The sequence below is a fragment of the Colias philodice genome, chromosome 23 (genome assembly GCF_061535455.1).
Source record: "Colias philodice isolate Cphi_HAF_F1 chromosome 23, ilColPhil1 Martin Lab GWU primary, whole genome shotgun sequence".
NCBI classification, from domain to species: Eukaryota; Metazoa; Arthropoda; class Insecta; order Lepidoptera; family Pieridae; genus Colias; species Colias philodice.
This window is the reverse complement of record NC_143108.1, coordinates 2,815,334-2,839,950: the sequence shown is the minus strand read 5'-3', so window position 1 is coordinate 2,839,950 and position 24,617 is coordinate 2,815,334. Positions and strand designations below refer to the sequence as shown.

At 30.6% G+C, this 24,617-nt stretch overlaps 3 protein-coding genes across 3 annotated transcripts in view; all 3 read left to right on the top strand.

The window, feature by feature from the left end:
* Positions 1–1,832, top strand: part of Osi5 (Osiris 5) — a 29,547-nt gene extending 27,715 nt beyond the window's left edge. The window contains exon 4 of the mRNA XM_089710022.1: positions 1,603–1,832. Coding sequence (XP_089566148.1) covers positions 1,603–1,782 — 180 coding nt within the window. The 3' untranslated portion in view covers positions 1,783–1,832. The remainder of the gene's footprint in view (positions 1–1,602) is intronic.
* LOC149477918 (uncharacterized) overlaps positions 1–24,617 on the top strand; it is a 600,334-nt gene that overhangs the window by 439,522 nt on the left and 136,195 nt on the right. The window lies entirely within an intron of this gene.
* Positions 18,866–20,163, top strand: LOC149477930 (uncharacterized). Its single transcript, XM_089709821.1, has one exon. The coding sequence runs from the start codon at positions 18,881–18,883 to the stop codon at positions 19,709–19,711; it is 831 nt and encodes a 276-aa protein (XP_089565947.1). The 5' UTR covers positions 18,866–18,880; the 3' UTR covers positions 19,712–20,163.

The following is a 24,617-nucleotide window of genomic DNA, read 5'->3' as shown; positions in this document are numbered from 1 at the left end:
CCTAACCATTTAGCACAATATACAGATACAACCAGTAAGGAAACTTCATACAACACATTCGAAATGGCCACAAGCAAGCGTGTTTACGAGAATCGTAAGGGTATTCTTCTAACTTTCGAACGTGTTGTAAGAAGTTTCCCTACTGGTTGTATCTGTATATTGTGTATTTCGTAATCTGTGGCAATACGCTAAATGTGTCTTATATTTTGCTTACGCTGATGGGCGGGTTACAGCGGGACAACCTGTAAATATATTTACCAATTTATTAATTAAGTATCCATACGAAGTAATTGATTTAGGTATAATTAAAGTTAAAATAGCCATAAAGAAGCTTCAAGACATTATTATTCTTAAGAAGCAATGTTTACGTTTCATTTATTTCATCAAAAATATCGGCCATTGAACCTCCTTTCATGTACTATCTCGAAAATCCTATCAGAGTCAATGAAATAACGTTCCTGTAAATAAAACTGGCAAATTAAATTCATGTCTCGTCCCTTGGTTCATATTATTTTAGATGTATTTATTTTTAAATTGTATATAAAACCAATGAACCCATTTTTCTCTAAAATTAATTTGACAGTATATATAAGTTAGGTAGTCTATAAAATTCTTTATTTCCACGAAATTCAATTCAATGTCTCCATGTCCACCGAAAATTTAGACTATTTAGGGCTGATTTTTCAATCCTTGGTTAAAACTTATTCATCGAATAACGTATAAAACTACCATTTCAAAAATGTATTGTAATTGTCCGTATTTGACAGTTTACAGGTGAAATTTTAATATGTTCGTGTAATACTTTATTGGACGGATAAATTTTAACCAAGGATTGAAAAATCGGCTCTAAACTTAACATGATAGTTATCCGTTAGTTTTGGATTATTCTGTTATTGGTTATTGTGGTTTTGAAACTTAATATCTTGAATCTTGTTGATACATATTTCTGGCCTAATTAATAATATCATCTTCAATGGTAATTGTACTCCAAAATATGTTTAATAAAATTAAGCGGCAAAAATATTGCAATGTATATTTATATTTACTTAAAATTAATTTTAATGCTAAAAGAAGTAAAATCTTACAGAAAATTATGAACTATTTAATACCTAAATATAATTAACTGTTCTATCCCTTTAAAGAACATTGTTATGAATCCCATGTCTGAGAGCAATTTATACTGAAACCCTTTAGTATCAAAACACTTATCTGTACTATAACCCAAGACTTGTAAAATAAAAATTCTTATTAGAAAGTTTCAAAAATTATCGAAGTCCTCGTTTAATTTTCTTGAAGAGAAAATTTTATCGTAAAAAAACAACTTACTTACAATGTAATAAGTAAACATCGTGAAACAAATTTTTTATCTACATGAAAAAAATTTCAAAAGTGTGTTTGAAATATAAATAAATACATTTTCATACCTAATTAAAATTAACATTACCTATGAGGCCATTAAAATTCATATTTTTTCTTTCTTCGCCAATTTCAAGTTAATTTGAAAGTATTACGCGAGTTTCGTTATTCAAAGCAATACATCGAAACCCGCAAAGCTGTTTCAATAAATTATTAAATATAATATCATAATGCATTTGTTCGCAGGCTCTTGCAGTATCCGCACTAGCTCTTATGCTATCCGCGATCGTGGGCATCAAGAAGCTCACGTCACACGACGACCACGACGACCACCAAGTAATATACGCTGGTCATGGTCACCATCGACGGCGGAGAGATGTGCACACACCCTTACCTTATAGAGGATGGTCTCAATACCAACACTAAATTATTTGCTAAGCTATTTATTTATTTATTTGTAAATAAAGTTTCAAATCATCTTAGTGTTTTTTTCCCAATTTACATGTAAAAGATTGTGTTATTTTCGTGGAGTTAGTATGAGTGCTAAATTGGTTCTTGGAAAAAGTAATGATCGTTAGTCTAACTTGCCCAAAAGGAGTTTATAACTTATAAAAAATTGTAATCGTTACGCAAATTAGCTATTGAATTTTTTTTATTTTTCAAAGAAGGATTATGTATTTTAGAAATATTGATATGATCGCATTTAATTGGATAACTATTGAACCTATTTCAACATTGAAAACTCGATATAAATAATATTTTATATTTATATCTAGATGTTAATATTAAAAAAGCTGAAGAGTCTTTTGTTTAGATGAACGCACTAATCTTAGGAACTGCTATTTCACAATGTCAATTGCTTTTTGTTTTGCATAGTTAATTCACAAAGAATAATTTTTAACTTTTTAATCATCACGATAATAGGATAAATAAAAATAGACTGAAAAATGGTACAAAAAATTTTTGAGAGCAGACGAAATTGCGTGGTTCAACTAGTATGATAAAACTGAATCTTCCCTTATTGTATAGAAAACTCAAAAGCACAAGACAATAGAAGAAACGCAATAATATTCTGTACAGAACTTCATAAATTCCTTTTCCAATGTAGCTGTTAGGTTTCAGCTTAGGACTAATTAATATTTCAGTGGATCCAGCTAAGTGCATTAAACTACAATAAAGTTGAATAATTGAAATGCGCAGTTGGTATTAACAAGATTTTACGACGTAGTAAGTAATAATTAGTAGGAACTAAGTACTAACAGGCTTATTGTTCTCTGACTAATCTTCGGAAGCTCCCATTTCCTCATATAAATAATTTAAATGTGATACGATTTCCTGAGAATAAGGAATGAATTAATGAAATTCAAATATGTATAATATATTTCAATATAGTTCTTCATCTTTTTATTTTTAACGAACACAATATCTGCATCGTGAAGAAACCGACATGTCGAAGAATCAAAAGTTCGACGAACAGAATCTATACTAATATTATAAAGCGGGTGAAACCGCGGGGCATAACTAGTTAAGAATAAACTACTAAAGAGTAGGCACACAGATAACAGCAATTCAATAGAAAATCAAATAAACAGAAGTGGACCATAAAAGCGTAAATATTTTCCAAAGGTGAGGACACATTACGGCGATAAGCGATTAATTAGAATAATATGTTTTTTTTTAATATTTAAATTTAATTTCAATAAATATTTTTAATTAAAATTTATGTTCATAAAGCTCGCCGCTTAGATCATTAACCGGGTATTTTACGTATTTATACGTTAGTACGAAACGATTTCAACTGTAGATATAGTTCAGATTTTTTAAGAAACACACAATTCAATTATTTTGTTTGTTTTATTTAGATTTTTATATAATAAAAGCTAGTTCAGACGATAAAATGTGAACTATAAAATGCAGTTCCATCCTGATGTAACAATACAACGTATATATCACAGTATAAAATTAAACTGTAGTTATAATTGATACTTATTTATAGCACAAACCTTCACTTTAATTATTCAGTAATATACTGCTCATATAATATTAATTTATCCAAATTTCATCGAAGGGCAAGTTCCTAATATTGCAAGTAAGAGTAATCAAAATTTCAAAAATAACAACCAAATCTTACTTAAAACTGCATTCAACACGAAACATGTGTCCATAAGAACCCTCCGTAACGTAATTCACAAAGCACAAATAGTATACTAACTGAACTGTAGAGTAGATAGTTTTTCCCGCTATCTCCAGCAATGTAGTCACACCACAATAGTAGACATGAATGGTCTCTTTCCAAGCGTGAACGATGTACGGAAGTCAGCCTACCTGCGAACGGAATAAATGAAATGCCGAGAACACACTATCCTATTAACATATTGTGTTATCGGCTTAGACTGAAATACATTGTTTGAAATGTGTACGTGTAAGATGTACGAGTACATGTTTTACGGTAGTTTAGGAGTTAAGATAGTAAGTTTAAATTGTTATTAGATCGTTAGTATACGAGTATTAAAGATAAACACAAACATATTATGTTATAGAACCTGAAATGAACAAACGTAACAAATGACGAAATTGTAACTTATTGAACTGGCTTTACAAAATTTAAATAGCTTCTATCGTGGGCCTCAAGGCCCTCTTCTGGATTCGGTCCCCGCGCTTGAGCGCGGGGACCGAATCCAGAAATTCCGTAACGAAAAAAACCTCACGCTCCCCACTCCAACGGGCTCGGAGGTATGGCTGGAAGGGTAACCTATTAAAAACTCGAATTTCTATTACCCGAATCTTAAAATCCCGAAAACGGTTGTTAGAACTTTTAAAAGACAGATGTAATGAATGACAACTTTTTAAAATTCCTTTTTAATTTCCCAGATGAATCAATTTCCAGATACACCAAAACCAGATTTTTGCATGCTGGAAGGCATGCTATGCAATAGCACAGGCAATAGCTTTACCGCGGCAGTCCCCGAGTGCCACACGTCTTTTTTTATTAGATATGTACGAACTTATGGAATATATTTTTATATTTTATGTACTTACCTACATCTTGTGAGAAATAAATTTAATTTGATATATTTTGTAAAGGTAGGGTAGATATTGTGAAATTAGTTACTATGTAGGTAGTTTTGTAAAATTAAAAATGAGCTTACCATTATAGTAAAATTTAAAAATGGTTTTGAATTTCAATGTATGACTTTTTCCTAAGTACCAAAAATATTGCGAACAATTTGTCATTACGAAACGGGTAAAATCGCGAGTAGCTAATTAATTATACTCTGCATGCAAATTTATCATCTCAAGTTCATTTTCATCTTCCACAATATTACTTTTTAAAAAGTAGTAAAAACTTCTTCGTACTGAATGAAACTTATTAATATTCCTTTTAGCACCCTCAAGTTCATTTTACTCCCACAGATATGCAAATAATCTTAAAATGTATTCACTTTCACAACACGAAGAAAATTCTCTTCCCGTCTAATTCGTAAGTTTAGTGGATACTTCACAATACTTAAATATTAAACAAATTCGTTCACAAATAAAAATATACCTAACCAATACCTATCTATACTATATACGAATAAAATTTTCTTTCATTCTTTTTTTTTAATTTTATTCTTATTTCAAAATATTGTGAGTTGTGACGCGGCGCGGGACACAGCGCGGGAGAACGTATTTCATTGCCAGTTTTTGATTTCATAAACTAAGAAATTTATATCTTATAAATTAAGTATATTAATTTATCTGTATATAACTTATTTTACTACTAATTCTTACTTAAATAAATATTATTTTAAATAGGTTTTAATAACTTACCTATTTATGTATAAAACTGGCTAGTAAGAAAAGTAAGCGGTTCGCGCTTTTTTTATCTGTGCGTATAAAAAAAACAATTTAATGAAAAACATTTTGTTCTAATTTTAAGATTTGAGAATCGTCATTGTTTGATGTACCTAGTAGGTATTGTATTTTTTATGAGTGAGTCATTAATTAAGAGAACTGAGAAGAAGAAAAATATTTTTATAGTTCGCAAACGCTTGACTATTGCTTTCGACATGTTATAAATTTTATGATGAAGAAGAGAAATAAAGTAGGTAAGTTATTATCTATAAACAGTAAAAACCGTATATTTTCTTGTATCATGTTATGTTTGAGATTCTTTTCAATTTATCGTTACGGAGATGGTTTGAAAATAAATTATAATTATTATGTCGGTAACTAAATCTTCCGGGTCACGCTATCCAATATTTCATGCTTTATAATTATTAGTATTGAGTGAAAAATTATAGCGTAAAATAAAATAAAAAAAACTATAGACTATAATTATTATTGTTGATGAATTAAAATGATGTTTATTAATGAACAAAATAATATCTTTATTTTTTAAGACTGTGTGAATAATAGTTTCCACTACCTCATGATAAATTGTTTTTAAAATATTAAACACTTAAACACATTACACATTTTAATACAGCGCCATCTAGTACGTTTCCTACGAACTACGTTTACCTACTAATTTTCTTTCAAATTACGTGATTTTGTAATAGATGGCGTTTTTTTCAAAAGCTACAAACACTCGTTATAAATTAATATTGTAATGACTATATTATTATATGTAGTTTATTGTTTGAAATGCATCAATATTAAAGCATTTATTATTATAAAATCACATTTTTAAGAAACAGTAGATAGATTAGAAAAACAAATGAAAACTTAAAGAATGGAATAACTTATTTTTCTCATTGTTTAAAAAGACTCCACACAAATTAGATGACATTTAATTATAGTTAGGGTCAACCGGGGCAAATGCAACTATGGGGCTATGGCAACTAGTTATCATAACTAATTTATTAGAGTTGTTGTAATATATCGCCACCTATGATTCAATAACTCAACGACTAATAAATCTTACAAGTAATAGATGGTGCCCCTACGATGAAAACTATTTGATTGATAGGCCATTGTGTCAAACCGCTATTTTGAAGTTGGTGTGCGTAAAAACAGGTGTCGAGTTTTACAGACAAAAAAATTGTTTAGGAGTGATTTTTTGCAGGTGTTTTTGATTGGACACGATTATCACAAGCCGTTAAGCATATTTCATTTATATTTTTAATGCGTTAGTTGACTCTATTTTCTGTTATTGATGCAGTTACAATTGCCTCATGAAAATTTCACTGTGGGGTTATTGCAACTGTGAGGTTAGTTACAATAGCCCCTTATATTTTTGTATGAAACTAAAAACACTAGTGATGTGACAGTGTCGATATTTTTATTATGTATCCTTCTTGGTAGTCAAAATATACTTTCTTTATGATTAATTAAAGAAGAACCATCGATTATTTCTTCGATATTATATCCAGAGACGGGTTCATAAGTAAAATTAAAATTAGATAAAGCGTGGTTAAAGACTATAAGTAACTAAAAACGATAGGTAGGATAGTTCTGTGATTGTTCAAGTAATTTTTAGTTAACGGTTGATTAACTAATAAACGTATTTTGTTTGGTTTACGTTTTTAACAATATTTAACACAAAGAATATTATTTGTTCTGACCAAAAACTAAAATTGACTTAGTAGGTAGTACACTGTAATTTTTTTTTGTTGCGATTTAAAGTGGTAAATCAAAGTAGGTACATGAGATTTTCCTCTAAATAATGCGGCGCCATCTACGATCGCAACGTTATTGTATAGATAACGTTATTGTATATATATATAGAATAATAAAAATATATCGATGAATAAGTTTTTGCATTCCCCACACTAATTCTCTAACAAATAGTTGCATTTGCCCCACATTTAGAAAAATAAGATTTTTCCTGAAAACTCGTCCTTGCTACACGGTAATCCAGTTCAAAATCCTATGAATAACATGAAATCTCATAAATATATTCTATATTCGTTGTTTTATATGAAATAGAAGAAGAGCTATGGCAGTTAGTTGCATTTACCCCCGACTAGGGGTTAATGTAACTTTTTCTACCAATTTTAGGAAATATTCTCACTACCAGTTATTTATAAGACTACTGTATTGCTTGATTGGTTTAAAATAATCTTGAATAAATACAAAAAACAATAAATGGGTCAAATAAATGACCAAATATAAAAGGAGATAACTGCAACCGATCAAACTTGAGACTTGTTATTTTTTAGTTGCATTTGCCCCGGTTGACCCTATATTTTGTAGGAGGCTTGTAGGAGGAGAATATTGCTTTTCTATTCTATACCACACGGCAAGTTCCTACTATGAAGTTTAGGTATACATAGGTCAATATAGATTAAAAATGTCAGATCCATTAATATTATTTTTAAAAAATATTTATATTACCCAACAGTGGGCCAGCTCGAATTATCCGGTATATGATTAAATATTTTGTCACTGAATCATCATTCATCAAAATTCTTGCAACTTGTAGCTTTTATGCATTCAGCATACAAATGCCACATGAATACCGCGTGCTGCATAAATTTCAACGGAATTCCAAAAAAGTTTAGGTTCCTGTACGGTACCTGACTAAAGTGGGACTAGAATTTGATTAATTTCCCCTTGTGGGGTAAGGAGTAGGTATATGAGATGTTACTCATATTATCTGTTAAATTGATTGATCTATCTATTACAGGAATGAAGATGAAAATTTATTTGTTTTTACTGTCCGTTAGAAATTTGAAGATAAAAAGTTAACATATTTTCTTTTTGCTTGTTTTGAATGCACTCAAAGTGCACTTATCAAATTCTTTGATTATAACTCAAATGCCAAATCATTTTGACGAGTGTTTAGGGCATAGATAGGTACTCCGAAACGCATAAAGTCAATATTTTCTACGTAAAGAGCATGACTGATCAAAATGCAGAAGTATAAATTCACGATGAAAATAATTATTGATAGATTCAACGAGTTAAATTTGACTACACTGGGAATTGTAATTTCGATGGTCACGGGTCAATGCCTGATGATCTGAGTAGGTACAGTTAGCATAAATAATGATTGTTTCGGGGTGTATGAAATTTGAAGAGTAATAATTATAAAATATGTAGTTAAGTAATTATGTACTTCTGTAGGTACTTTTAGATTATATTAATTTAAAAAAAACAATATAATTCATATGATCTAATGATCGAAGTAAGCATATTATTATTATATTATAAAAGCTTACAAGATTATAGTTTGTCCGTCATAACTCATAATACTTACAGAAATCGAGAGGCTAGGCGGCCGATTCGATATTTTTACATTAAAGTCAAAAGTAACAACAGATTAAAAATTGTATTTAGGTAATTATAGAACGTATAAAATAACTAAGGACAATTAAAATGTTTCAATAATAAACCTGTTTTGCTGACCGTACAAGACGGTCAGACTCGTGCTGGCAATCTCGTTTTGCCGTGACTTAGAAAACGCAGCGCCATAATCGCATCAGGATATCCGACTCTTACGTATTTCACTAGTTTCCCTAGTTTAATATTATCTATAGGTATTAGGTACTTATATCAATTATTCTTAACTGTATTTCTTGACAACCGAATTCCAAAAAATAGGGAATGGAGAGGAGTATTTTTTGTTTGTAACCTACCCCATAACTTAGGTTGGGTGAACCGATTTTGATGATGCATTTTTTTATTTGATAGCTAGTGTATTCCGGTTGAACTTATTTAAATGTTGTCCAACGAGAGTTTTTTTTTATTAATTTGCAGTGAATAGTATTCTGTTACTTATTATAGAACATTCATATATTATCGCGATGATCGTTGTATATTATAATGATGATTTGTCAAATGGATGTTACTTTGACATAGTTATTTACCTGAGTAATGAGTATATATACTAGGTATACAGGGTGTAATCGTTAAGTGTGCACAAGCGATTATTCCGTAACTATTGCAGATATCAAAAAACTTTTAACTGAAATCGAAAGTACTTAAGTAGTAGTATTTCTAGTTTCCTGATGAGTAAAATGGCCATAATACATTTTTAAAATATAACCAGAAATATCCAAAAAATTAGAGAGAGAAATATCCAAACTAATTTTTTTTAAGTTTTTTGATATCTGTAATAGTTACGGAATAATCGCCTACGATTACACCCTGTATATGTTCTGTGGTTATTACATGCTATGGAATGCGTGAGAGTCGTTACAGAGTGATCTAGTTTCCTGATGCTGTAAAATAAAAAGTATCCAAACTATTTAAGTTTTATTGTCAATCGTTTTATTTTGCATAATATAATAAGTATTATATAATATAGGTATAGCTTGAAAAAAGCAATTTCCTAACCATGTGTAGTTATGAGATACCTACATAATACAGTTAGTGCAAGTTTATTTTATTTTACTCGTTTGGTTTGAATACGTATGATATTATTAGTAAACAATATGTAAATTGTTTTATGTAAATTACAAGCTCAACAATTCTATACAGTATGACCCAAGGTCGGCAAACCTTACTAACCTCTAGCGAAAGTATTAGAACATTAGCTTTGTGAAATTGTTATTTTTGCTCATAACAAGTAATTACCTACCTATTAGATAGCTTACTATCTCTGTTTATTACATTTATGTTGTATTGGAAATTGAATTTTTGTTATAAATATGATTTATTGGCAGTTTTGTATTGAATTGATAGTTTGTGTGAGATTATAGTTTATTGTTATAAATGTAGAGATTTTCTAAATGAAATTGTAGTGTATTTTAACTTCTCTGTTAGTGTCTTTAAAAAGTTAAAGCTAAATTTTGGCATGCAGGTTATCTGGTTAATATGGTCTATGGAGATATTTAATTATTAAAATACTACACTGTATCGAAAAGTTGATTCACGTTTTTACCAAATACAATTGATAGGTTCGTTTAATAAGACAATATTATATAGCAAAGGAAGTTATAAATCAGATGAGAAAACACAATCTTTAAAAAAGTATCTCACACTGTCAATCGGGAACCAGGGTATATTTCTTCCATTCATGTATTAATCGCATGTACATCAGCGCACGCGCATATCTGTGTTTCGAGGTAAAGCGGCGTACATCATGTTACTTTCTACGCAAATCGAGTGAGAACCATCTATGTTATTATATTGAATATCCAACTATAAAGGAGAAAGTTACGGTGTGGCTGTAATGAGTGTAGCATCAATGAATTTTGTAATGAGTCCTTAAGTTGAAGAAGGGCATAAAACAGCTATGGAAAAAGCTACGGAAAAAGCTATGGAAAAGCTATTCAGGAGGTATAATAATGTGAGGCAAAAACTACTTGTCCAGGAAGACCTTATTGAACAAATTATAAGAATAAAAATAAATTACTTATTTTATTGGTAATAATATATTTTTCAAGCAACATATTGCCTACACAATGAAAAAGTAGGTACATACACAATCTCTATAGCTATTGTAGAAGTACGAAGTTGTAACTTTATAGCACGGTTACTATAGATTCGTATGAGGTTTTTATGTATATTCTAATTACGGTTAGTACTATTATACTAAAATATGAAATACCTATATTAAAAAATTTTATTATTTCAGGAAACGGCTATTTATGCACAATGCAGGGAAATTAAGAACATCATAATGTGTGGAATGTCTCACAAGATCATATTGTCATATTTCATTAGTTTACCACACGAGCGTGCGTCTGAAGTCAACTTAGTTAGTACTTAAATTGATAAGAATAAATCACTTTACAATTTACCATCATAAAATTATATTTTCCAATCTTGCAAGTTCATCCAATTATGCGTTCTTTCACCTCGTTTCCATAAAACAATATCAAGTCGTTCGTGTTCATTTAACTACAATGTAATAGACGATATAATGGAATCTGGTCCCGTGGTTTTTCTGTGAGATACAGGAAAAAGTGTGGGAACAATGTGTACTATAGACATGGTCAATGGTTGGGCCACAGAACCATAATTTTCTGTTATTATTTGCAGATAGGTAGTTAGTATAGTCCAAATAAAATTATTTCACTACCTTTACTCAAAGGTTATGCTTCTATAAATCAGCGCGTGTTATATTTTTCGTGGCTATAGCTTTTCTTTATAAATGTGCTAGTCAACACAAAAATAATTGTTCTTTTGGATTCATTAGTATTTCCTAAAATGAGCACGTTCAAACATGCAAATTCATCTGCTCTATATTCATACTATGTTATTTACTATTGTTTATTTTTTTTAAATAAATAGGTAACAATAGTAGTAGTAATAGCAAAGCATATTCACATAGCAAGCATAGTCTTATAGAGCCAGTGTAATAATATAGGAGTGTTATATTATCTGCAAAAATAAACGGAAAACTCAATCTCAATTTTTTTTTAATTATTTTGGTTGACGCGGAAATGTTTCCTTGGAGAAATTTCTGTCGTAAAAGGGCTTTTTTATCGTAACAATTAGTGTTCTGAAGCCAAATAGGCTCTAAGTTCATATCGGATTAATTTTGCGATAAATCTTCTATATTTCATTCAAATACCAGCAAAGTCCCGAACCCGTGTATTATTATAGGTGACTCAATAATTGTTACCTATGTATAAGTTTGTGACCCCTCTCTTAAGTCAATGGTATACATTTTGTAGATACATAAAAAGCACCGATTACTTGGTATAAAAATCTTGATACGACCACAAAATCTTCTCGAACTTTGTCTATATCCCTTCACAGCCCTAACATTCCCTAAATAGAAATCATAACTTTTTACAAAGGTCAGATCAATTAAAACCATGGAGTTCATTTGAAGACGAGAAATCTCATCCCCAGAACAATACAATTCTTGAGCCACCAGTGTCTATAATTAACTAAACTATGCTCTTTCTATTGTTATCAATGATCGTGAATGAGATTAACCCTGAGAACATGTGTACACACGTCTTAGATCACAATGCATTCTATACATTATATACAAATACCTACATTAGAAATGGACCTATTTAAAAGTTAAACATAATTTGTAATCTGTATTTTTACTAAATTGAATAACACATAAAAAGCATGTTGAAATTTTATATTTCTTATATATTACATGTATCTTAAAGCTCAAGTTATTATGTGGTGAAGAATTTCTTTGGTAGAAGCGCAAAATTAAAAATTTACGGCTGAAGGCTGAAGCATATAACTCATAGTGCCTGTAGGTGGATTTTCGTACTTTGTTTCTATTCTTCATTCCAAAGTCCATTTTTTTCTAGGCTATATTAATGTATTTCAATGCTAGTTTTAATTCCTAATCCTAATTTCATCCAGACCCGAAAAGCAAGTTTGAAAGTGATAAACAGATATCCATTCCCACAAACTTTTACGCTTATAACAGAGGTAACAAGATTTTAAAGATTATTATTAACGCTTATCTATCATAAACATTATTCTTCTAAATCACGTAATATGACTGTTTTGCGGACGTTTAGTTTTCTCAACGCAGGTTTGATGAAAGTGAAGATATCAATAACATCGATTTAATTTTATAATTAGTTAATTGTTAAAGATAACACTAAAGTGACTTCAATGATTTTATTTTAGATGTATATCTTTAAATGTAACTTGTGAATATTAAAAAAATATAGAGAGGTAGGCTTTTCTCCTCATTAATAATACTTTTCTGATTAAATTATTATATATGAATATTATGATTCTTTTCCCTATATGTACCTACATAACTTAGATGTATATAACCAAAGCAAAACCACGTGAAATTAGCTTCATTAATCTCATCGTAAACCCACGGAATTCTCGTAAACGTAGTACAAACGTGAGAAATGAGTACCAATGTTAAGGTTCTACAAGTGTAATCATACCTTACGTTTGACATTTGAACTCTGCCTGTATGCTCGGTGGCCTGCGACCGCGAGCGAAAGTGAGAAAGTCAAGGGCTTATAATATGTATTTATTTTCGTATGCAATTGTATTAGAATATTGATTTGAGTGGTGTACATTTTCCTGATTTGTATAAATAGACTGATTGTTTCTATTATCCGTTGACCGTTCGCACGAGTAGAATTTTTGTTTTATTGTTAAATAAAAAAATAAAATATAAGGAGATATTAAACATTATATTTTTATACTATTTCACTTAATTATTATTATACATTAAGTGTAATACTGAAATGATGCTACTCAGTTTCCGAAGAATAAGCTCTGACTTTTCGCACGGATTTTCAGCGGTCCCCTGTATGTAAAAACTATAAAAAAGAGTAACATAAACATACACATTCAAATTACATATATTATGTAGTTGCAAAAAGTTCAAAGACCCGATGAAGTTATTTATTTTAAAACTGGTTTTAACGGCGCCTAATATTATATCATTGGTGTTATAGCATAAAATTGTAGTAAGATTATGCTGTTATACAAATTATAACAATTTATTATAAATGATGTAACCATTACCTACTAAGAAAGTGTATTTATAGAGTAGAAAAGGTTTTCATATATGTAATAGGTATTCATATTAAGTAAACTTTCAATATAAATGTGTTATTAGTTAATAAGGCGTAATAATGCGAACACAGTATTAAACAATCTCTTTATGTTGAATATTTTTTTGTTTATTTCTTTACGAATATTTACCTACCATCCACATAGCCAATGACATGATACATATTCATATTTTATTAATGCATTTGCAATGCAGTTAATCTGCCCACTTATGGTCTTAATAAAACAATAAGGATGCAAAAATAAATCTGCTCTTACAATTTATCTAACATCAAGGAGTCATCGACCTTAAAGCTTTTGAAAGTGAAAGGCAATGTGAATTTACTGCTTAGTTTCAAATTACTCGAATTAAACGTAATAATAATATGATCATCTCTCTTTCTATATTGTTATTTTATCCCATGAATCAACTATAAATATTATATTTTGTTCTTTTCTAAGATATCCATTCTATCAATAATTGCATGATATAGTTCTATGTTTTTATCTAAAATAATTGTACTTATAAAGCATTATTTTTCGATAGAACTGCCTAAAGTTAATAAATATACAAATAGGAACTAAGCCTTGCCAATAATAAATTTGAACAAAAAGAATATTGTTACAGCAGAGCAAACCGGAGCGAATCGAAGACGTTTCTATGTTTTTATTTATTTTTTTTTCGAGTAATAGGTATACGTATAATCTAGAAGAAAGGTTACCTAATTTGAATAAATTTTAATTCCTTTAATATTTGTGATTTAATTGAAATTTTACATATTATGTGAGTAAAATATGCGAATTGAATTGTTAATTGTTGTTCTAAGTTAAAACCATCGTACATACTATTAAAACGCGTTAATTTTTCACTTTATAAGCATTGTTTATAATATTCATTAACAAGAAAATTAACAAATATAATTATTATTTCCGTATTTTCACTTACTAAAATACCGCATATATAATTTGTTTATTAAATATTATTATCTTTACTAAACAAAATTTATTCACGCTCTATATATTTCTATATTCACACCATATATTTTATGTAAAAGACAGATAATAAATATCATGTTGTGAAGAATACAAACAACATAGTTTTGAACTTGTTCTAGTTTATATCATAACAAAGGCAACACAAACCTACTTACCAACATAATATGAATATGACTTGAATCTAGACTTACATGCTTATGTGAACTGCTTTGACACACTTGATATAACATAATAATGTATCATTTATAGAGCTCCATTGATGCATCAATACTAATATTATAAATGCGAAAGTAACTCTGTCTGTCTGTCTGTTACTCAATCACGCCTTCCATGAACCAATTTGCATGAAATTTGGTATAGAGATATTTTGATACCCGAGAAAGGACATAGGCTACTTTTTACCCCGGCACATAGGATAGGTTTTATTCCGGAAATCCCACGGGAACGGGAACTATGCGGGTTTTTCTTTGACTGCGCGGGCGATGCCACGGGTGGAAAGCTAGTCAATTGATAAAGTTGTTTTACGATATAAGTAGGTTTTTTTAAATAATATGCAAAGTTATGATTTACCTGAGTTCTGAAAACATGAAAATATTAAATAAATTTAGGTTAAACCCCTTTAATATAGTATAAAAAACCAGACAGTAAAAATAACATCAAAAGCAAAAAAAAAATAACAATTTATTCTACAAAGAAACTCTCAAAAATATAATCAGGTCAGAGTGTAATATTATATCATTGAAGTGTAACTTTCATATACTTATATACCTACTTATAATAAAACAAAGAGACAGACGTTGTTTTTTCAGAATTTTTTTTATTCAGGTTGATGATACAATTTTATTGTTAACTATATTTAAGTATATAATACAAGTAAGTATTCCATATTCGTAAAATCTTATAATACCATTCACAATCATTAATTAATAATCTCAAAATAGGTCAATAGCAGCTAATTTATGCTATGGATAAGCTATGTAAGCTAAAAATTAATTATAAATTTTACATATTAAGATACACTATCCAAATAAATATAAGCTCATTCATATACTATAAGCTCAATCTTATGCTATTGCTATAAAACCAGCAAAAAATTTGGATAAGTATTACATATTTAAGATGAAAATTATCACTCACTGCTTTTGTGCTATTTCATTAGATTTGCTGTCCAGCAAAACAATTTATATCTAGCGATATAACATACCTATAACATAATATTAACTATATATGTACATTCAACAATCACCACTGCATTTAACATAGTAAAATAAAAGACATCGATACACATATCACAAAAACATCACTACAGTCAATGAGACATCAAAGAGGTCAAAAACGGTACAAACGCATCAATTTCCAATCGACTAGACCATGTTACAATTTATAAACGTGAGGTTCTTACAAATCACAGTTCCGTAAACATTAAGAATTAACTCTTACTTTTTGTTTATGGCGTGTAACAGATTGAGGGTTTATTAAGCATCCAAGTACGTAATTTTGCATGTTAAATGTATGAAAAAGTTAAAAGTAACGACTTAGTTAATTTGAGAATTTGTAGCATGTAATTTGTACGATCGCAGCTTAATTATCTCTACTGAATTTCTAAAATTATGGCTTTAATTTTTTTTATTTGTTTTTCGAAATTTGCTGAAGTTATAACAAGTAATACAGAATTAATCATGACAATGAAATCAATACTTGAAAAGTTGTATCAATAAACCAAAATAAATACAATATGGAAACACATAATTATTTCTTATATCACTGTCACAATCTTATTTTAAAGTGTAACGACTTCGTTAATATACTTATATTATCTTACAGAGATCACATGAATGAAATAACCTAACCAGAAATAAAATACTAAATATAGAATAAAACAACTACAACCAACTTTTTTGTAGTGTGCTTACAAATCTGAACACAGCAGTGTAACAACTATGTTTATTTAAACTAGTTTTTTTATTTAGACTAGCTTTTCGCTCGTAGCTTTAACCGCGTATCAAAGAAAAACATGCATGGTTTCCGTGGGATTTTCGGGAAAAAATTTTTTTTTATCCCGAAAATCCCACGGGAACGTACTACGTGAACGGTAATTAAACACATAGGATAGTTTTTAATAAAAACTATCGTATGTTATGTGTTAAGTTCATGAAAATCAATTCAGCAGTTTTTGTCTGATGGAGTAACAAACAAACGTACAAACTTTCATATCTTAATATCTTAATCTTAATATCTTAATACTATTATAAAGGCGAAAGTTTGTAAGGATGTATGGATGTATGGATGTATGGATGTATGGATGTATGGATGTTTGTTACTCTTTCACGTAAAAACTACTGAACCGATTACAATGAAATTTAGCACACATATAGAGGGTAACTTGGATTAACACATAGGATAGTTTTTATCCCGGAAATCCCACGGGAACGGGAACTATGTGGGTTTTCCTTTGCAAACGCGGGCGAAGCCGCGGGCGGAAATCTAGTTTATAATATTGGTTGGATTTAGGTGTTATTTTGCGCCACTAGTGCACACTTACCCTGGCTTCGTAATAAAAGCTGAATTTTTAATTTCGATTAAAAATCAGCTTTTATTGCTTGGTGAAGATGTAGCTTTTATTCAATATTTTTACTGCTGGAATGCATTCTAATAATTATTTGTGTAGGTACTAGTCTACCATAATAATAATATGATACACCCAAAATCACAGAGCATCTATGGATTACAAAGTTTTATAAGCAAATGGATAATGGCCTGGTATAACTGAAAAAAATGTTTTTTGTCTGAGTTAAACGAAGATACGGGTTGAACATAATATTACATTGTAGTGGTCTAGTTTGTTTGCACTTCAAAAGTTTTATTTATTTTACAATGGTGGCAAATAAGATATGCATTATGTAATGACAGTGAAGATAAAAATGATAAGTAATTATGTGAGTTGCTGTTTATAATTTGGTATGTTATATTAAACGTATCATTTTAAAAAAGCTTTGTTAATGAGTTTTTACATATTATTATTAAAAAGTGATAATTCTAGTGGAATTGTTTATAGTTTGTACTTACTAATTTCTTTATAGAAATTACTAAATTAATTTGATTTTTTTCAATTTACAACCTTATACGCTTTGATTGTCTGAAAAAGCTTTTATTACGTCCTTCTATTTTTTATTTATAAGTTTTTGAAAGGAATAAACTGATAAACTACTTCTTCTTCTTCATATAAAAAAGTCTTTCATCAGCTTAAAGCTTTATTATTTCTGTTAAATTTTTATTTTTTCTTTTCCGGGTCTAGCGGCTATTAGGCAAAAAATTACGACTGAGCGAGTGATATTATATCTTCAGAAAGGGATTTCCTTCACTTTTTTCTATTCAAGGAATGCACTAGGTAAAGGAATTACTTTCAAAGTTCTAGTACCTACTACTAAATCAAGTGTCGCCAACTTTCATAGGATTGGAAACTGGTCTCAATTGTAAATGTGAAATTATGTATTGACGGATTTGCCATTTGTTTTTTCAATCTTCATGATAATATGTGGTTTATATACATTGTGATATTATTGTTTTGATTTCAAAGTTACAATGTAGAGAAAAAAGATCTTCAATTAACGTGCCAAAAAACGACAAAACTAACAATTGCAAGTTTATATAATAAAAGACTTTTAATAAAAGTTATTTTAAAAGCTCTTTGATTATTAAGCTTTTATAATTTTATTGGAAAGTCTCGTATTACCTATGTAGCTTGATTAATAAACAAATGATTAATGAACATAAATTTATTGTAAGAAATATTTCGTCCACCGTTTATAATAACACTAACCTAATTATTTTTTTTATTAAAAAGATTTGGTCAAAGTTCGTCCAAGTGCTATTATTGAATAGTAGAATAGAGACATTGTATAAAATCACTTCAACGTTCATGCTAATACCGGTTTGAATAGTTGCAAAATTCAAAGAGACGTTTATGGTCCACACAATGGCCAATTCAAGTTCACGACCTTTGCAATGACCAGAAGCTTTCGCAGACGCAACGTTACCGCACTGGACCTTACTTCTACTTACTGAGAAAGTCCATTATATTGTTTTGATACGTTTTTTCCACGGGTCACATCGCGAGGGGTGCGGAGAGTACGCTATTTAAGGTTAGATGCATTGCGCCGGCGCACAGTCTCTAAGAAACTTAGCTATGTGGAGGACGGTCGCTGTACTCACATTTGCGGTAATCTGCACCGCCCTTCCCGCACAAGACAGCGGCCATACCGACAATGATTTGGATGGAATTTCTGATTGTCTCCGAAAAGACTCCACGTCATGCCTCAAGTACAAATTCTTCTCTTTCGTCGACAAAATGATCGGACAAAAGGAAACCTTCGCTTTAACGGATGGGGTCACGGTGGTTCGAGCTGCAGACGCACCCCCTACCACGGGCGCGCCCAGAGCTTTAGATCCGGCTTCGAGACTGAAGAATTACTTCGAAACGCATTCATTGCGCATCGAAGTCAAAGGATCGGATGTCATTGACACGGTTTCTAATGTGGGAAGAGCGTTGGAAGAAACAGTCACATCGTTCGCGGATGACAATGATCTTTCTGAAGAATCGAGAGGGAAGAAAAAGAAAGCGGCGAAGATTCTCGGCCCGATAATTGCGGCCGTCATGTTGAAGATGATGGCGTTGATGCCATTAGCGATCGGCGCTATCGCTTTGATAGCTGGAAAAGCGTTGTTGATTGGAAAGTTGGCGTTGGTCCTGTCCGCTATAATCGGTTTGAAGAAGCTCCTGTCTCAGCAGAAGCATGTGACGTACGAGGTGGTCGCGCATCCTCACCATTCGGCGAGTCATACCTCGAGTCACGATTACGGCGGTGCAAGTGGGTATGGAGGTGACACGGCCAGCTACAGTAGCGGGGCCAGTCACGGTAGTGGTTGGGGGCGGGCCCTAGACGCTCAGAACATAGCGTACGCCGCGCAAAAGCCTTAGCCTACTAAACCGACCTATTTCCGTGACGATTTCTCCACGCCTGTGTACAAGTGTGCCGTGTGATTGTATTTATGACTGAATGAAGTAAACCTTATAGGTATTGAGTAGCTATTTATTATAGTATTGTATGTATTTAATGTGTGCTATAGATAGTTAATGCATTGTTCGTGTGTACCTGGCTTTAATTATTATTTAAGTTATTTAAGTACTTTGCCTGTTTATGGTTTTGAAGTCGAACTCCTCACGGGTTGTTTATTATTTATATCGTGATAAATATCATATAATATATTTTATGTTATTTCAGTATTTGTATAGTATTATTATATTTATTAAAAGTACTGATGAACTCGCCTATGTATGTCTATTTATATAGAATATTTAAGTAAGTATATAATTTGTTGTTTTAAATAAGTAACTTATTGTTTGTTTCAAATATTAAAGTTTAAAAAATTGTTACGTGTTTCATTTTATGCTGGTCCCATGCATTCCTACAAAATAAAACGCTTAAATAAAAAGTTCATTTTAAAATTGGTATAAAATATGGGAGAACAATTGAAATATTATAAAGTCACTTTAAATAAACTATAACTATTAAATCATAATTTAAAAAAAAGTACGGTCTATATAATTAAGATAGAAATAAAAAGCGTCTGCAAGCTTTTACAATCGAAGTTTTTATTCAAAATAAAACCACCAATTAAATTCAAATTATTCGCATCAAAGCTCGCATGCCAAGTGATAATTTACGAAATTGCCAAAAGAATACAAAAGGAAAAGGCACATAATACCGCCATAATGTCTGAGTCACGTTTCTAATGACTTCCACAACAATTTAGTTTTATATTATCCGTGGTTCATTTATCTTGTATCTATTTCAGACGGATTTAGCATTCTTGAGGGTTCCTATTTCTTAAAGCAGTTTTATCTCCAGTGTGGGAAAGGGATGGCGCTAGATGACCTATAGCGCTGTCATTTTTCCATACTGGAAATATTACTGCTTTAAGATATCGTGGTACAGGGGCTGTATATTATAAGTAAAAGCGAGTGAAAAGCGGATATAACAGTAGGTCAGTAACTAATAGGAGATATTATAATCTTATCACGGTTATAACACTGAAGATAGTATCTCCAGTGATTAAGCTCTTGTTTAAATTGCTCATTAGTTCAGCTTCGTAAGTTGAATAATTGTGATTTTCATACGTTTTAGAATGTTACTGCGTGTTAAAGTTTTACTTTTAAAATGGGTGCCATAATAAATTTTCAGAAATAAACAGTTTTAACCGACTTCAACCTCTCATAATAGGAAATATTGTGATCACTCATCATAAGTACAAAATATCAATATAATTATAATAAAGTAAGTAAGTATCTACATAATTATAATTTTGGCATGATATGATTCTTATTATTTTGTGTGAGGTAGGTATACCTAAAGCGTGCAACAAATGATACTTCTTGCAATTTATTTGTGAGTTAGATTTCAAAATACTTAATTAAAACAAACAGAATACCCATTATCCTGTGTTCCTAAATTATATTTAATAAAATTATTTTATTCGTGTAGAGTTGACTTATTGTCCCAAATATTAAAGATACCAAAATTATACAGAGAAGGTGCGTTCTTTTACAAATAATGTATTATGTTATATGCAAAGAATATATTATGCATGATTCAAAATATAATTATAATCAATTAACTTACTTACTTGGACAATGGCGTGTCCAAAACAATAAATATTCATAGGGCTGAACTACACCGTCGCGTCGGTACCATAGATAATGCTACTACTAAGCATGATAGAAACAGTTTGTAAGAATGTATGGTATGTTACCTACTCTTTTCGCGAAAATCATCGAATTGATTTCGATTAGTTGAACTTAAATGCTTTCTTTCGCGGGTGAAACCACGCGACACGGCTAGTACCTATACCAGAAGAGCTGCAGCAGATTGTCTATAAATTACTTATACCGCCCAGTACATACAATACTAATTATCCGATTTTGAAAATTCTTTTAAGGTTAGTCTACATTAATATTATAAAGAGGAAAACTTTGTTTGTTTGTTTGATTGTAATGAATAGGCTCATAAACTACTGGACCGATTTTAAAAATTCTTTCACCATTCGAAAGCTACATTATCCACGAGTAATATAGGATAGGTAGGTTTTATCCCGGAAATTCCACGGGAACGGGAACTATGCGAGTTTTTCTTTGAAACCGCGGGCGGAGCCGCCGGCGGAAAGCTAGTAGCTGTAATATAGAACTCTTTAGTATATATTTTAATTTCAGTATTTTACCGTAACACTCGAAGAGCCCTAGCCGGTACGAGTGCATTTTTATCACGATTGTATGTATTTATTCATATTCATGCTTGTGCAATGTGCAGTCTTATTTTTATTGCTTCACTTTTTAAAAACTGCCATCTAGCGTAAAAATTGTGAAAGTAGTAACCTTGAACAGTGAACTTACTCTCGAAGTCTCGACTCTAGAAATCAAATTGGTTGTAATTCTTTTCACAACATACAGATACCGTTAATGTCTATCTATATTTTTAACAAAAAGAAAATGTTTTTAGATAACTTTATTTCATGTTAAATAATCAAGAAAGTTGTAAGAACCTACTTAACGACGTTTGGTAATCATCTATTTCAAAAGCTCTACATAATAATATTATTGTAACTCATTCATTAAAATCTTAACAATAATATACATGCAAATAGAACTTGAAATAATTTCCCACTGGGTTTTCTTTATATGGATAATACATAATTATTACATAACGTAGGTATAAATAAAGTTCATAGGCCTCAATTAGCGTAGTAGTGCTACAATCGGAAAACCTTGAGCGTAAACCGTAAATTCATTCATACGAGTATTGCGAATGTAAACAAACTTGGCCATGAATGTAGTTCAACGTATGATCCATAGATGGCGCTGAAATTGATTGGCACAAATAATTATTATTTTTAATTTGAAATGCTATTTATAATGTTATTAATTGCAAATTTATGTTCGGAACTAAAATTTGCAAAGGCTGAGAAGGGTGGAAAAATATGCTTTTGTTTTATTCATGCAAAATAAACTGGTTAGTGTAATCTACAATCTACTTATTAATTTCCATTGTATTTGTATGTTCATTATCTAGAAAATGATTAGGTACCTATATTCTTATTAAATTTATAATAGGTATTATATAGGTACATATTTCATATACAAATATGTAAACATAAATGAAGAGCTTATAAAATAATTGGTAATAGTAAAATTGTAACCATCCAAAGACACGAAATATTCTAATTAAATATTATGTAGGTATGTACATAGTTATATGCAAATTTAAGTCATAAAGAAAAAGAGAACAAAGATTTCAAGCACCATAGAGTAATTAATTATCTTCCGCAAACACCTTTCAAACATATAAATTTATCAAGGACCTTATACGCACTTAGCTGTAGATAGATAGGTTAACATTAACATCCCAGCATACAAGAACCACTAGCTACTGAATTATCAATGAAATTCCACGACACACTGACACATTGACACAGACTCACAAACACATAAATATGTAAACGTGCCGTAAACAAGTTCTGAGCGATATTAATAGGTACCTAACTTTATAGTCTTAAATTATTCTAAGTTTATAGTGTTAGTAATTTCCTTTATAATTTATGGCAGATCTATCGAAATCGCAACTCGTCCATAAAAAGTGAATAATTTTAAATCTTTTTCATATTGCTAGGTGCTTTTAAGGACTTTTCTTAAAAGTGGGCATTTCAACAAACTCATTGTAAAGTGACTAAGCTTACAACTGCTATTTTTTTCGTAAAATCACGAGAACCTAAATCAAAAAGTTGACATCATACGACGTACAGTGTAGATTGAGAACAGAATCTATAGGTAGAGATACTTTAGTCTTTACTATCTTCTTTATAATTGCATTAGTTATTTTAAACTTATAGCAAAACCATTCTATCTTTTTTCTCATATGAAACTAGCAAACCCTGCGAACTCCGTTTCGCCACCACCTACACATTTCATTTTTTCCCGCTTTTCTGTTGAAATTTTTCCCGAATTTTCTTTGCTATAAACCTTACGGAGCCCGAGACCTTTCCAACGAATGCAAAACCGCGGAAATCGGTTAGTGCGTTCTGGAGTTATAGCGTCAGGAAGGAAAACCCGACTTATTTTTATATAGTTAAAAGATAGGTAATACACAACAGACCTGTAAACATCGTAATATAGATCTATAAAACTATAAGATTGAGCCATTAACAGCGTTCCGGTCACAACACAGAGTATAAACTTTGACAATTTAAATAGACACACTTGCTTAACATTCCACTGAACATGCGGTGCATTTTCTAAATGCCATTGTTTCAAACATACTTACACTATTTCCCACGACATTAACGGTCGCTAGAAAGTTTTACATAGCTCAAAACTACCTTTATAATTAAGTACATCGATGCAATTATTGATTATTATAAAGACTGGCTTGCGGATGCACAGGTGAGATTTATATTGAGAATTATTTGATAAGTCGTTTATTTTATATGTTTTTAAATTAATGGGTAAGTGAAGAAACATTACTTTAAGCTGTTTAAATTGAAGGTAAGGTGTGTGTCTACACAATACACAATACGAACAATTATAATTGTTGGATTTCAAGTTGTTAAGTACAAGAAATAAATAGAAATTATCTTCATCTATTTTTTTATAAATTGTCAATTAACACCTCATAAATGTTGCTTTGCAGACATTTGCAGCTCCTAGAGAGCTTATTGTCTGCAATTTAATAACTACAGGAACCAAGGAAAAGGCCGTAAGTTATCTATTTAGATAACTTCGGGTCTGTGTGTGGTTGAATGCAATTTTTGCATTTGCAAGGTGCATATATCAACAG

Excerpts from the sequence above, each read along its gene's own strand:
- LOC149477930 (XM_089709821.1), top strand. The coding sequence starts at position 18,881 with ATGCATTGCGCCGGCGCACAGTCTCTAAGAAACTTAGCTATGTGGAGG.